This window comes from Neoarius graeffei, chromosome 14 (assembly GCF_027579695.1).
Source record: "Neoarius graeffei isolate fNeoGra1 chromosome 14, fNeoGra1.pri, whole genome shotgun sequence".
In the NCBI taxonomy this organism is placed as follows: Eukaryota; Metazoa; Chordata; class Actinopteri; order Siluriformes; family Ariidae; genus Neoarius; species Neoarius graeffei.
This window is the reverse complement of record NC_083582.1, coordinates 30,839,590-30,853,964: the sequence shown is the minus strand read 5'-3', so window position 1 is coordinate 30,853,964 and position 14,375 is coordinate 30,839,590. Positions and strand designations below refer to the sequence as shown.

Genomic DNA, 14,375 nt, shown 5'->3' with positions numbered 1-14,375 from the left:
TATGGACCTCATTGGATCTTTAGACTGGACTGCATGAGGGCATGATTTGTAAGTTCATTCTTGATGATGCACAGAATTGGGATAAGTGACTCAAACCCCTATTATTTGCAGCTTGAGAGGTCCCACAAGCCTTCACAGTGTTTTCCCCATTTGAATTATTGTATGGGCGCAAGCCTTGTGTTAGAAGGAGGGACATTCTAACAACAAAAATGAGATTCAGTACATAGTTGATCTGAGAGCAAAACGTGACACTGTAAGTCACTTAACCCAGGAGAATTTGCTACAGGCGAAAGAATGTCAATCCTGGCTGTATAACAGGGGAACTTGGCTACAGGAGTTTTCACAAGGAGATAAAGGGCTCATTTTACTACCCATATCAAGCTCTATATTGTTCAGCAAGTGGCAAGGATCCTCTGAGGTCACACGGCGAGTCTGAGAGGCCAGGCAAATGAATAGAGGTGATGCACTTCAAATATATCACCTCAAGCTATTGAAACTGTGGAGAGAGGAGGTTCCTGCGGCTCTGGTGACAGTTCCCAAGAGGGAGGAGCTGGGAATGGAGGTAAGTCCAAAAAGTGCACCCAGTTCACCCCAATTCCCTGTGGAAAACACCTCTCACCATCCCAGAGAGCACAAGTTGGCAGGTTTTCCTCCAGAATTGCCCTGTATTTAGTGCCATCCATCTTTCCTTCAGTCCTGAACAGCTTTCTTGTCCCTGCAGATGAAAAACATCCCCACAGCATGATGCTGCCATCACCATGCTTCACTGTAGGAATGGTGTTCTCAGGGTGTTGGGTTTGTGCCACACATGGCATTTTCCATGATGGCCAAAAAGTTAAATTTTTGTCTCATTTGATCAGAGAATCTTCTTCCATGTTTTTGAGGAGTCTGCCACATGCTGTTGGGCAAACTCCAAATGTGTTTTGTTAAGCAATTACTTTTTCCTGGGCACGCTTCCATAAAGCCCTGCTTTGTGGAGTGTACAGCTTAAAGTGGTCCTATGGACAGATACTCCCATCTCCACTGTGGATCTTTGCAGCTCCTTCAGTGTTATCATTGGTGTCTTTATTGCATCTCTGATTAATGCCCTCCTTGCCCGGTCTGTGAGTTTTGGTGGGTGGCCTTCTCTTGTCAGGTTTGTAGTGGTGACATATTCCTTCCATTTTTCTATAATGGATTTAATGGTGCTCCCTGGGATATTCAAAGTTCAGGATATTTTGTATTACCCAACCCTGATCTATACTTCTTTACAACTTTGTCTCTGACCTGTTTGGAGGCTCCTTGGTTTTCATGTTGCTTGCTTAGTAGTGTTGCAGAGTCAGGGTCCTTCCAGAACAGCCTGATTTATACAGACATCACGTGAGAGATCATGTGACACTTTGATTGCACACAGGTAGATCTTAATCAACTAATTATGAGACTTATGAAGTGAATTGGTTGGACCAGCTCTTATTTAGGGGTTTCATACAAAAGGGGGTGAATACCTATGCACACTCCAGATTTCTGGTTTTTCATCTTAATTATTGTTTGTGTCACAATAAAACAACGATTTGCATGTTTAAAGTGATAGGCATGTTGTGTAAATCAAATGATGCCAACCCTCCAAAAATCCATTTTAATTCCAGCTTGTAATGCAACAAAACAGGACAAACACCAAGGGGGATGAATACTTTTGCAAGGCAAGATACACAATTCTGATTGAGTTGGATTTCTATAGGTCTAATGCAGGTTATTGTTTCAGCAGAAGTGTACTGAGAATAGACAGTGGAGACAACAGCCCTGTTGCTCAGCTCTCAGGCTAGTTATGTGAGGAAACCCACCAACGTTCCAGAGTTGAAGTTGTTCTGTATGGAGGAATGGACTAAATTTCCTCCAAGCTGGTGTGCAGGACTGATCAACAGTTACTGGAAACGTTTAGTTGCAGTTATTGTTGCACAAGGGGGTCACACCAGATACTGAAAGCAAAGGTTCACATACTTTTTCCACTCACAGATATGTAATATTGGATCATTTTCCTCAATAAATAAATGGCCAAGTATAATATTTTTGTCTCATTTGTTTAACTGGGTTCTCTTTATCTACTTTTAGGACTTGTGTGAAAATCTGATGATGTTTCAGGTCCTATTTATGCAGAAATATAGAAAATTCTAAAGGGTTCACAAACTTTCAAGCACCACTGTGTGTGTAGACACAAGCACACGAATCCTAGACAGCATAATGAGTAAGAGTCTGTCCAACACCATAATTACAAGTGAGAAAAACACCATTTTATGCAGCAACTCCACACCTTAGCTTCGGATCCCTAATAATATGTGACTGGCTCCATCATTTTCAGTCTCTTTGACCACATTTTCAGTTATATACGCTGTACATTGCTGGAACGAGGGCAGCCTCTAACCATGATTTAATCAAGGTTTGAGTGTTATAAAACACATGCAATCTTGAAACACTTGCAGAAAAAGGAGGAGAAGAACCGTCAGGGCCTTCTAGGCCTTGAGAGAAGTCCAAAACATATCAGCAAATTTCAAATATTATATTTAATTTCTTTCATTCTTTATTTGCTTTCATTATTTCATAATTTAATTATAATTATTCTCTTCTAATTCTAATTTGGCCTCTTTTTCTATCAAATTTGCTTCAGAAATGAAAGCGTTACTATCCTGAAAACATTAAAATCGAGTTATCCAATGAGATCTTTTTGGTTTGTTGTCTCTAGGCTGAGAAGAGTTTAGCGCTGGCTCACTCATTGGTTAGGACTTCATTGCCAGGACAGAAGGCCATGGCAGTGTATGTTTATGCAGGAAGTGACAGATGAATTAACCAATCAGATTTTGATTTATAATGGGAGGGACCAAAAATGTATTGCCCTAGGCCTCCTCGAAGGCCAACGTGAGCTTAACCATGAGTCAGCGCTGTCAGTGCAGCAGTGAAGTCCCCTTCCAGTCAGTGTAATGTTCATCAGTAATGTTAGTGAATGCTAATAAAGTGGTCAAGCCAGTGCTATCAAAAGCAAGTAGCACACGCTAACAACCGAGAAACTATGATTTCTGTCTCCAGACTCTTCTTCTATGCACGCTCGCCACAGTATTTTTCAGTCAGACTTAAGTATTCATTTCCTGCTGTAATTTACTGAGTTACTTTTAAAATCAACATCGACAACTACACACAACGGAGCAATCTGGCAGCCTGCTGCTAATCCCTTGCAAAATCCTTTGTCCTGTTGCTTTTTTGGTGTCTGGCTTAGTTTTGGTTTTGGCTGAGCTCAAGTCCCAGGTCTAATGGTAAGGGTTCGGTTTCACCACTGATATATATATATATATATATATATCTCATCTCATCTCATTATCTCTAGCCGCTTTATCCTTCTACAGGGTCGCAGGCAAGCTGGAGCCTATCCCAGCTGACTACGGGCGAAAGGCGAGGTACACCCTGGACAAGTCGCCAGGTCATCACAGGGCTGACACATAGACACAGACAACCATTCACACTCACATTCACACCTATGGTCAATTTAGAGTCACCAGTTAACCTAACCTGCATGTTTTTGGACTGTGGAGGAAACTGGAGCACCCAGAGGAAACCCACACGGACATGGGGAGAACATGCAAACTCCGCACAGAAAGGCCCTCGCCGGCCACGGGGCTCGAACCCGGACCTTCTTGCTGTGAGGCGACAGCGCTAACCACTACACCACCGTGCCGCCCCTATATATATATATATATATATATATCAGTGGACTATATTCTTTTAGCTATTTCTCTTTCTTTTAAATACTTGATCATTTTAGTGGTTTTATTTTCAAGTAGAGTTTTTATTTCATCCTCGGTTGGTTCAGCAACACACTCCGCCATTTTGCTTTTCTCTACTCATGGTATATGAGCTGATAGCCTAGTAGTATAGTCAATCACAGCATGTGATCGGTCATATCCAGTGAATGTGGATATTTTTATATATATATATCCGCATCCATATATCCAAATTTATCCGCATCCATTATCCATAACCGCTTATGCTGTGCAGGGTCATGGGCAAGCTGGAGCCTGTCCCAGCTGACTATCGGCGAGAGGCGGGGTACACCTTGGGCAAGTCACCAGATCATCACAGGGCTGACACATAGATACAAACAACCATTCACGGTCAATTTTGAGCTACCAATTAGCCTAACCTGCATGTCTTTGGACTGTGGAGGAAACTGGAGCACCCAGAGGAAACCCACACAGACATGGGGAGAACATGCAAACTCTACACAGAAAGGCCTCTGTCGGCCACTGGGCTCGAACCCAGGGCCTTCTTAATGTGAGGCGACAGTGCTAACCACTACACCACCGTGATGCCTACTGAGTTTATGTATATATAAATATCCACATTCATTGGATATGAGCAATCAAGCACAGGATATGAGCAATGGATATTATATGGTTGCATGAAGATATGAAGTTTATCTTCGAGTGGTGAACATATTCATGAGTGAGCAAAGCGAATGAGCAATATATTTTTCAACATGAGTAGATAAACTTCATATCTTCACGCAACCATGTAATGTTCTTTATATTATATGGACATATCCACACACAAAAAAAAAAAAAAAAAAGTTAATCAAAAGAATTTTAATTTTGAACTGTTTCACCATTTTGATAGCATGCGTCCAGTCAGCGGGAAAACACTGGGAGTGATATCATCAGAGTGCAATATCAAGAAATACAGTGCCTTGCAAAAGTATTCATCCCCCTTGGTGTTTCTCCTGTTTTGTCGCATTACGAGCTGGAATTAAAATGGATTTTTGGGGGTTAGCATCATTTGATTTACACAACATGCCTACCACTTTAAACATGCAAAAAAAAATTTTATTTTTATTGTGACACAAACAATAATTAAGATGATAAAACAGAAATCTGGAGTGTGCATAAGTATTCACCCCCTTTCATATGAAACCCCTAAATAAGAGCTGGTCCAACGAATTGACTTCATAAGTCACATAATTAGTTGATTATGATCCACCTGTATGCAATCAAAGTGTCACATGATCTCTCACGTGACGTTTATGTAAATCAACCTGTTCTGGAAGGACCCTGACTGAAGGCAAGATGGATGGCACTAAATACAGAGCAATTCTGGAGGAAAACCTGTTTGAGTCAGCCTGAGGTTTGAGACTGGGATGAAGGTTCACAGTCTAGAAGGACAATGACCCTAAACATACTGCTAAAGCTACACTAGAGTGGTTTAAAGGGAAACATTTAAATGCCTTGGAATGGCCTATTCAAAGCCCAGACCTCAATCCAGTTGAGAATCTGTGGCATAACTTGAAGATTGCTGTACACCAACGCAACCCATCTAACTTGAAGGAGTTGGAGCAGTTTCGCCTTGAGAAATGGGCAAAAATCCCAATGGCTAGATGTGCTAAGCTAATAGAGACATACCCCAAGAGACTTGCAGCTGTAATTGCAGCAAAAGGTGGCTCTATATAGTATTCACTTTTTTTTTGGGGGGGGGGGGTTTGAATACTTATGCACACTCCAGATTTCTGGTTTTCCATCTTAATTATTGTTTGTGTCACAATAAAAAAAAAAAACAATATGCACTTTTAAAGTGATAGGCATGTTGTGTAAATCAAATAGTGCTAACCCCCCCAAAAATCCATTTTAATTCCAGCTTATAATGCGACAAAACAGGACAAACACAAAGGGGGAGGAATACTTTTGCAAGGCACTGTGTGTCAATCAGATCTGCGATGTATTTTGTATGAAAAATTCAAGCTTTTCAACACGAGAAGATAAATTTCGTATCTTCAAGCCAATGTGTGATTTTCTTCTTATTATATAGAGACACTCACAAACAAAAAGTACCTAAATTTATCAAAACTATTCATCGATTTCTTCTCAAGTGACACTGAAAAACACGTCACGATTGTGGTTCTCCATGTCCTGGATATAGTTCTTATGAAAAATACAAGTGGCGTATTTCCCAGTAAAACATCCCTTCATTACTTGTCCCTGTCACTGAAATCACAACTGTGTTTTGTGCATGTACATAGAAAATGAACACTTTCCTGCTGCTTTCTGACTCATTAGTGTGAACACAGGGATAGAATAGAATAGACAAAAGGAATCTTTAAATGTATAAATCTAGAGTGTTTATACTGTTTATATTGTCTGAGTGTTTAGTCTATGTCTAGTTCTTATCTAGTGTTTATACTGTTTATATTGTTTGTTTGTTTTTTCAATTATTCTATTTTTATTTTTATTTATTGCATTGCCTGTTTGCACCGTGGGTCAGAGAGGACTGAAATTTCATCTGTGCTGTATGTCGAGCATGTATAGCATATTTGACAATAAAGTTGACTTATATATATATATATATATATATATATATATATATATATATATATATATATATATATATATATATATATATATGATTTGCATTATTTTCATTTTTATCAAACAATCCAGTGAGCCACTGTGCCCTATGGAAGTGGATCTTGTCATGTTGGAAGAGACAACTCCCATCAGAATGAATATGTTTTATCATAGGACAAAGGTCATCAGTCAGAATAACCTTATATTTGTATTGACTAAAAATGAGACGAGTCTAAACTACCGTATATCAGCAGAATGCTTAAAACAGCATTACAGCCACATTTTCCATTTTGTTAAAAGCATTCTAAAGATAAACATGAACCGAGTTGAATGGTGCAATTCTTGGTTGCATGTGCTTTTTTTAAAACAAGAAAAAAGGAAGAAAATAACTGGAGGATGAATCTGAGAGTGAGCTTCGAACAGTCAGATATACTTCTCAGCAATCTCATGATCTCATGTGTGGACCAAATTCATAAACACATCAAGTGCTGACGAAAAACCATCTCTCAGACGTGTCCTAGGCCACTCCACCCACAGAAATCTCTCTCCTACTCAGTTTTAATCCTTGGCTATCTGTCAGGAATGAGTTCACACCACCGTAGTAACAGAGGGTGTTACCAATTCTCCACTTAACATCTGGAAACATCAACAACATAAACAGCTACAGTGGCCATGATGTATTTTTTTAATGAGAAGACATTGCCTTTTTTTTTTTAATTTAAAACCTACAGTTAAAACTGAGACAAAGTAAGAAACACTGCAAAAACCTGTATTTTGCAGTGGTTAAATATATAGTACTTAAGTTCGTCTTTCCTGTTTTTAGCCCTACTGTATGTGCCTTGGTGTTTTTTCTCTGAGAAACACGACAGAAACTATTCTTTTAAATGACACAAGACCTCAGAAAGGAATTTCATTGCAGCACTCTTCTTTCTTACCCCAAACACACAAGCATGCACACATGCAAGCACGCACACACACACACAAAATATGTTCAAAAATATCATGGAAGGAGCAGCACAGATGCAGGCTGGGAAATGCCTTCTGTATTTCCCACCCAGTTCTCTAGCATTCTGTTAAAATGCCACATTAAGCTCTTCCTCTTCCTCTTCAGCCAGTGCTTAAATCAGAGGGAAAAGAGAGAACTATCCTCGACATTTCACATAAACATAAGGAACACAAACAGCTGTTTTTTCGGTTGCCTCTTAAGCATGTTTGGATCCTTCCTCTTTCTCTTTGTCTGTCATTTGTGCACAGTCCATGACTGTGTGTGTGTTTTGACCAGAGACTCCGTCTACATGGGAAATGGGAAGGTGTAGCTGGAGCTTTGCCAAGAACCAAGACTAGCATGCTGCTTCTGTGCTCCAGTCAGAAGAGAGCAAGAAGGGCATGGTCTCAGTCAGCCACTAAACAGAGACACACACACACACACACACACACACACACGCACGCACACAGGCACACACGCACACACAAACACATCCATGTTGGCTCTATCTCCATCAACCTGAGACCAAAACCACAGGGGAACAATTCCGTGTGTGGCTGCTGGAGGGGCTGCTTTAAAGGACAAAGCAACAGATGTATCTGAAAGACTGGAAGAATTAGAAGTCCTATAAATCCACGTAACCCAGAATGCTGGAGAACTGCAAGACCTTCTCAACAAGTGTGACCATCTCAGTCAAGTGAGCTTGCTCTGAGTTCATCTTCCCCCACCAATGGCAAGAATGAAAAGGGACCGGTTCCTGTTGGCCATCACTTTCGTTGTCATTCTGACAGTTGACGTCTACTTTATTCTGCTTCCCAGGCTGAAAGCCTGGTATGACTTGTCCAGGGGTGGTTGTAACTGCATTGGCATTAATGGCAGTTTTGGCTATACTGAACAGGTTCCTCACAAAAAGACCTCGAGCTCCAAACTTGTCTCTCAAAAAGGATCCAAGTTGAAAAGGCTTTTTGGCCATCCACTGTACAATATTCATCTGCCAGAGCTAACTCCAGAAGAGAGATTGCTGGAAGAAGAGGAGCTCATGGAATATTACAGGAGGAAAGTGACCCGGTGGGAGAGGTGAGTGCAAATGTTTAATTCACCCAGTCTTAAAACAGTGAAATGTGTTGAAAGGGTGGGGGGTTTGTCCCAAACATGCTGCGTTGTTTTTTGGCCCTACAATCTTACAACCCCAATACCAAAAAAGTTGGGATGCTGTGTAAACTGTAAATAAAAACAGACTGTGATCATCTGCAAATCTCAGAAACCCTATATTTCATTGACAATAGTACAAAGACAACATATCAAATGTTGAAACTGAGATACTTTATTGTTCTTTGAAAATATATGCTTATTTTGAATTTGATGTCAGTAACACATTTCAAAAAAGTTGGGACAGGGGCATGTTTATCACTGTGTTGCATCACCTCTACTATTAACAACACTCTGTAAACATCTGTGAACTGAGGAGACCAATTGCTATAGTTTGGAAAGAGAAATGTCCCATTCTTGCCTGATATGCAATTTCAGTTGCTCAACAGTTCGGGGTCTCCTTTGCTGTATTTTGCGCTTCATAATGCGTCAAATGTTTTAAATGGGAGACAGGTCTGGACTGTCTAGCAGGCCAGTTTAGCACCTGGACTCTTTTATTACAGCGCCATGCAGTTTTAATATGTGCAGAAAGCAGTTTGGCATTGTTTTGCTGAAAGAAGGAATGCCTTCCCTGAAAAATATTTTGTCTGGATGGCAGCATATTGCTCTGAAATGTGTATATATCATTCAGCATTAATGATGCCTTCCCAGATGTACAAACTACCCATGTCATGTGTACTAATGCACCCTCATACCATCACAGATGCTGGCTCTTGAACTGTGCACTGATAACAAGCCGGATGGTCCCTCTCCTCTTTAGCCTGGAGGACGTGATGTCCATGATTTCTAAAAAGAATTTCTACCTTTGATTCGTCAGAGGGGCGGCACGGTGGTGTAGTGGTTAGCGCTGTCGCCTCACAGTAAGAAGGTCCTGGGTTCGAGCCCCGGGGCCAGCGAGGGCCTTTCTGTGTGGAGTTTGCATGTTCTCCCCGTGTCCGCATGGGTCTCCTCCGGGTGCTCCGGTTTCCCCCACAGTCCAAAGACATGCAGGTTAGGTTAACTGGTGACTCTAAATTGACCGTAGGTGTGAATGTGAGTGTGAATGGTTGTCTGTGTCTATGTGTCAGCCCTGTGATGACCTGGCGACTTGTCCAGGGTGTACCCTGCCTTTCGTCCGTAGTCAGCTGGGATAGGCTCCAGCTTGCCTGCGACCCTGTAGAAGGATAAAGTGGCTAGAGATAATGAGATGAGATGATTCGTCAGACCTTGGGGACAATTTTCCACTTCGCCTCAGTCCATCATAAAAGAGCTCCGGCCCAGAGAAGGTGGCGGTGTTTCTGGATATTGTTTATATCTGGTTTTAACTTGCATTTGTGGATGCAGTAATGAACTGTTTTCACAGACGATGGTTTTCTGAAGTGTTCCTGAGCCCATACAGTGATTTCCACTACAGACACGTGTCTGCTTTTAATGCAGTGTCACCTGAGGGCCTGAAGATCACAGGCATCCAATTTCAGTTTTCAGCCTTGTCTCTTGCATACAGAGATTTCTCCAGATTCTTTGAATCTTTTAATGATATTATGTGCCATAGATGACGTGATCCCCAAATTCTTTGCAATTTAATATTCTCATCTCATCTCATTATCTCTAGCCGCTTTATCCTTCTACAGGGTCGCAGGCAAGCTGGAGCCCATCCCAGCTGACTACGGGCGAAAGGCGGGGTACACTCTGGACAAGTCGCCAGGTCATCACAGGGCTGACACATAGACACAGACAACCATTCACACTCACATTCACACCTACGGTCAATTTAGAGTCACCAGTTAACCTAACCTGCATGTCTTTGGACTGTGGGGGAAACCGGAGCACCCGGAGGAAACCCACGCGGACACGGGGAGAACATGCAAACTCCACACAGAAAGGCCCTCGCCGGCCCCGGGGCTCGAACCCAGGACCTTCTTGCTGTGAGGCGACAGCGCTAACCACTACACCACCGTGCCGCCGCAATTTAATATTGAGGAACGTTATTCTTAAATTTTTGCACTGTTTGCCCACACAGTCTTTCACAGAGCAGTGAACCCCTCCTCATCTTTACTTCTGCGAGACTCTGCCTCTCTGGGATGCTCTTTTTATACCCAGTCTTGTTACTGACCTGTTGCCAATTAACCAAATTAGTTTTTTTGTTGTTGTTTAGCATTACACTTTCCAGTCTTTTGTTACCCCTGTCCCAACTTATCTGAAACGTGTTGCTGACATCAAATTCAAAATGAGCATACATTTTTCAAAAAACAATAAAATTTCTCAGTTTTAACATTTGATATGTTGTCTTTGTACTATTGTCAATGAAATATAGGGTTTCCATGATTTGCAAATTATCGCATTCTGCTTTTATTTACAGTTTACATAGCATCCCAACTTTTTTGGAATTGGGGTTGTATAATAATCTATGAAGACCATACATTATTAAATATTATTGACGAGGAGTATTAATAGGGGGCGGCACGGTGGTGTAGTGGTTAGTGCTGTCACCTCACAGCAAGAAGGTCCGTGTTCGAGCCCCGTGGCCGGTGAGGGCCTTTCTGTGCGGAGTTTGCATGTTCTCCCCGTGTCCGCGTGGGTTTCCTCCGGGCGCTCCGGTTTCCCCCACAGTCCAAAGACATGCAGGTTAGGTTAACTGGTGACTCTAAATTGACCGTAGGTGTGAATGTGAGTGTGAATGGTTGTCTGTGTCTATGTGTCAGCCCTGTGATGACCTGGCGACTTGTCCAGTGTGTACCTCGCCTTTTGCCCGTAGTCAGCTGGGATAGGCTCCAGCTTGCCTGCGACCCTGTAGAACAGGATAAAGCGGCTAGAGATAATGAGAGAGAGAGAGAGAGAGAGAGAGATGAGAGTATTAATAGACATATCATGCATATTGCAAATATAAGCACTTGTTGTTTGAGTTCATTCCTTCAGACAGCAGCTGCAACAGCACCCACATCCTATAACAGACAATATATCATTTGTTTATGCTTCATTTGACTTGTATAATGATGTTATGCTTTTGTCTGTTCTCTGAAAGGAAAAGAATATAATTTGGCAGTGGGTGGTGGGGGGTGAAAGTTACAAGGTAAAGTAAGGTGACCGCTGGACCAACAACTCTGACTGCAATCTAAATAAACACACACCATAGTGCGTGGAACATGATCCTCAAAAGAGTAACACTGAAGGCATAATGCCTTTTAAAAATGCTAAAATGTGTATTACATCTTAATATAAAGGAATATCTTTCAGAATATTGTGGTTATATTGTATTACAACATGTATGTGGGTGATTTTAAAATGCAATTAAAATATATGTTTAAGCATTGAAATATTGAAATATTTAATTCTCAAAACATTTCATTTCAAATGCCAAATTTTATCCGTTAAATGTGTTAATAAAATCGAATAACCCTATAGGACCATATCTGCTGATTTTACTTCAAAAGTCAAGGATAGCCAACACTTTTTGCGTTCACATTGTGAAATTCATTTTAAATTATATTTAAATGCAGTTCATGGTATGGTAAGCTGCTAAAAATTCTCTTATGCTATCTTTTCTTGTGTTTCTTATGTTTCTTATTGTTTAGCTTTGCCAACTACCAGAAAACTAATTTAGATTGTTGGGGGGGGGTTGTTTGTTTTTTTGCAAACTATAGCCTGTGATTTGTGGATTGAGGTCAGCTTTACTGATTGCAAGAGTTCCCTGAGGCACCCAAGAAGCACCTTTTTGGGAGCTCATGGCCAATCAGAGAATTACTTCCAAATTGTTGTGCCCACTGTGTGGTGAGGAAGACATCGTCATAACTAAAGCCAATTACATAACTATAGCCAGGTCTCATTTGGGAAAAGAAAAAAAAAAGTTTTAACTCATTGTGAATGTATACCTGGCTTGTAAAGGTGTTCAAGAAGTCTTGATAATTGATGAGCATGACTATTTAATGTGGTTTGATACATACACACTTATGACCCTCAGCTTGTGTGTAGGAAGAGGTAATGTATTCAAAGATGTCAGGTTGACAAATTTTTGGGTCACTTAGCGAATATTTGAGGTCAGATGGATCAATACATTGAGGCAATGGTGCAAGGTCTGCCAGAAAACATGTTTATGACAGTGTCTTGCAAAAGTATTCCTCCCCCTTTGTGTTTGTCCTGTTTTGTTGCACTACAAGCTGGAATTAATATGGATTTTTGGAGGGTTAGCACCATTTGATTTACACAACATGCCTACTACTTTAAAGGTGCAAATTGTTGTTTTATTGTGACACAAACAATAATTAAGATGAAAAAAACAGAAATCTGGAGTGTGCATAGGTATTCACCCCATCCCCCCCAAAAGTCAATACTTTGTAGAGCCACCTTTTGCTGCAATTACAGCTGCAAATCTCTTGGGGTATGTCTCTATTAGCTTAGCACATCTAGCCACTGGGATTTTTGCCCATTCCTCAAGGCAAAACTGCTCCAACTCCTTCAAGTTAGATGGGTTGCGTTGGTGTACAGCAATCTTCAAGTTATGCCACAGATTCTCAATTGGATTGAGGTCTGGGCTTTGATTAGGCCATTCCAAGACATTTAAATGTTTCCTTTTAAATCACCTCAGCGTAGCTTTAGCAGTATGTTTAGGGTCATTGTCCTGCTGGAATGTGAACCTTCGGCCCAGTCTAAAAATCTCTGGCCGACTCTAACAGGTTTTCCTCCAGAATTGCTCTGTATTTAGTGCCAGCCATCTTTCCTTCAGTCCCGACCAGCTTTCCTGTCCCTGCAGATGAAAAACATCCCCACAGCATGATGCTGCCACCACCATGCTTCACTGTAGGAAAGGTGTTCTCAGGATGTTGGAATTTCACCACACATGGCATTTCCCATAATGGCCAAAACGTTCAATTTTAATCTCATTTGACCAGAGAATCTTCTTCCATGTGTTTGGGGAGTCTGCCACATGCTGTTGGGCAAACTCCAAACATGTTTTCTTAAGCAATGACATTTTTCTGGCCACTCTTCCATAAAGCCCCACTCTGTGGAATGTACAGCTTAAAGTGGTCCTATGGACAGATACTCCCATCTCCACTGTGGATCTTTGCAGCTCCTTCAGTGTTATCTTTGGTGTCTTTGTTGCGTCTCTGATTAATGCCTTCTTTGCCCGGTCTGTGAGTTTTGGTGGGCGGCCTTCTCTTGTCAGGTTTGTAGTGGTGCCATATTCTTTCCATTTTGCTATAATGGATTTAATGGTGCTCCCTGGGATATTCAAAGTTTGGGATATTTTTTATAACCCAACCCTGATCTATACTTCTCCACAACTTTGTCTCTGACCTGTTTGGAGGCTCCTTGGTTTTCATGTTGCTTGCTTAGTAGTGTTGCAGAGTCAGGGTCCTTCCAGAACAGGTTGATTGATACAGACATCATGTGACAGATCATGTGACACTTTGCACACAGGTGGATCTTAATCAACTAATTATGTGACTTATGAAGTGAATTGATTGGACCAGCTCTTATTTAGGGGTTTCTTACGAAAGGGGGTGAATACCTATGCACACCCTATATTTCTGGGGGGGGTCCATCTTAATTAATGTTTGTGTCACAATAAAACAACAATTTGTATCTTTAAAGTGGTAGGCATGTTGTGTAAATCAAATGGTGCTAACCCTCCAAAAATCAATTTTAATTCCAGCTTGTAATGCAACAAAACAGGACAAACACCAAGGGGGATGAATACTTTTGCAAGACACTGTATATACACTCCATGAAGGAAATCACCAAATAATCAAGAAAGTAACATGGCCATGAACATCCAAATGTGTGTATAAATAAATATTATATGAGCATAGAATCTAGACTGCCCCTAAAACAATCTTTAATAAATCCTTCATAAAAACTTTTAACTCTTCTGCTGGTGAAAAATCTCCAGTATTATCCTGACAATTTCC

The 14,375-nt window shown here is 41.0% G+C and overlaps 1 protein-coding gene across 1 annotated transcript in view; it reads left to right on the top strand.

Moving 5' to 3' along the window:
* The first annotated feature begins 7,442 nt into the window (after nt 1-7,442).
* Nucleotides 7,443-14,375, top strand: part of fam20a (FAM20A golgi associated secretory pathway pseudokinase) — a 38,477-nt gene continuing 31,544 nt past the window's right edge. Inside the window, exon 1 of the mRNA XM_060939511.1 lies at nt 7,443-8,418. Coding sequence (XP_060795494.1) covers nt 8,072-8,418 — 347 coding nt within the window. The 5' untranslated portion in view covers nt 7,443-8,071. The remainder of the gene's footprint in view (nt 8,419-14,375) is intronic.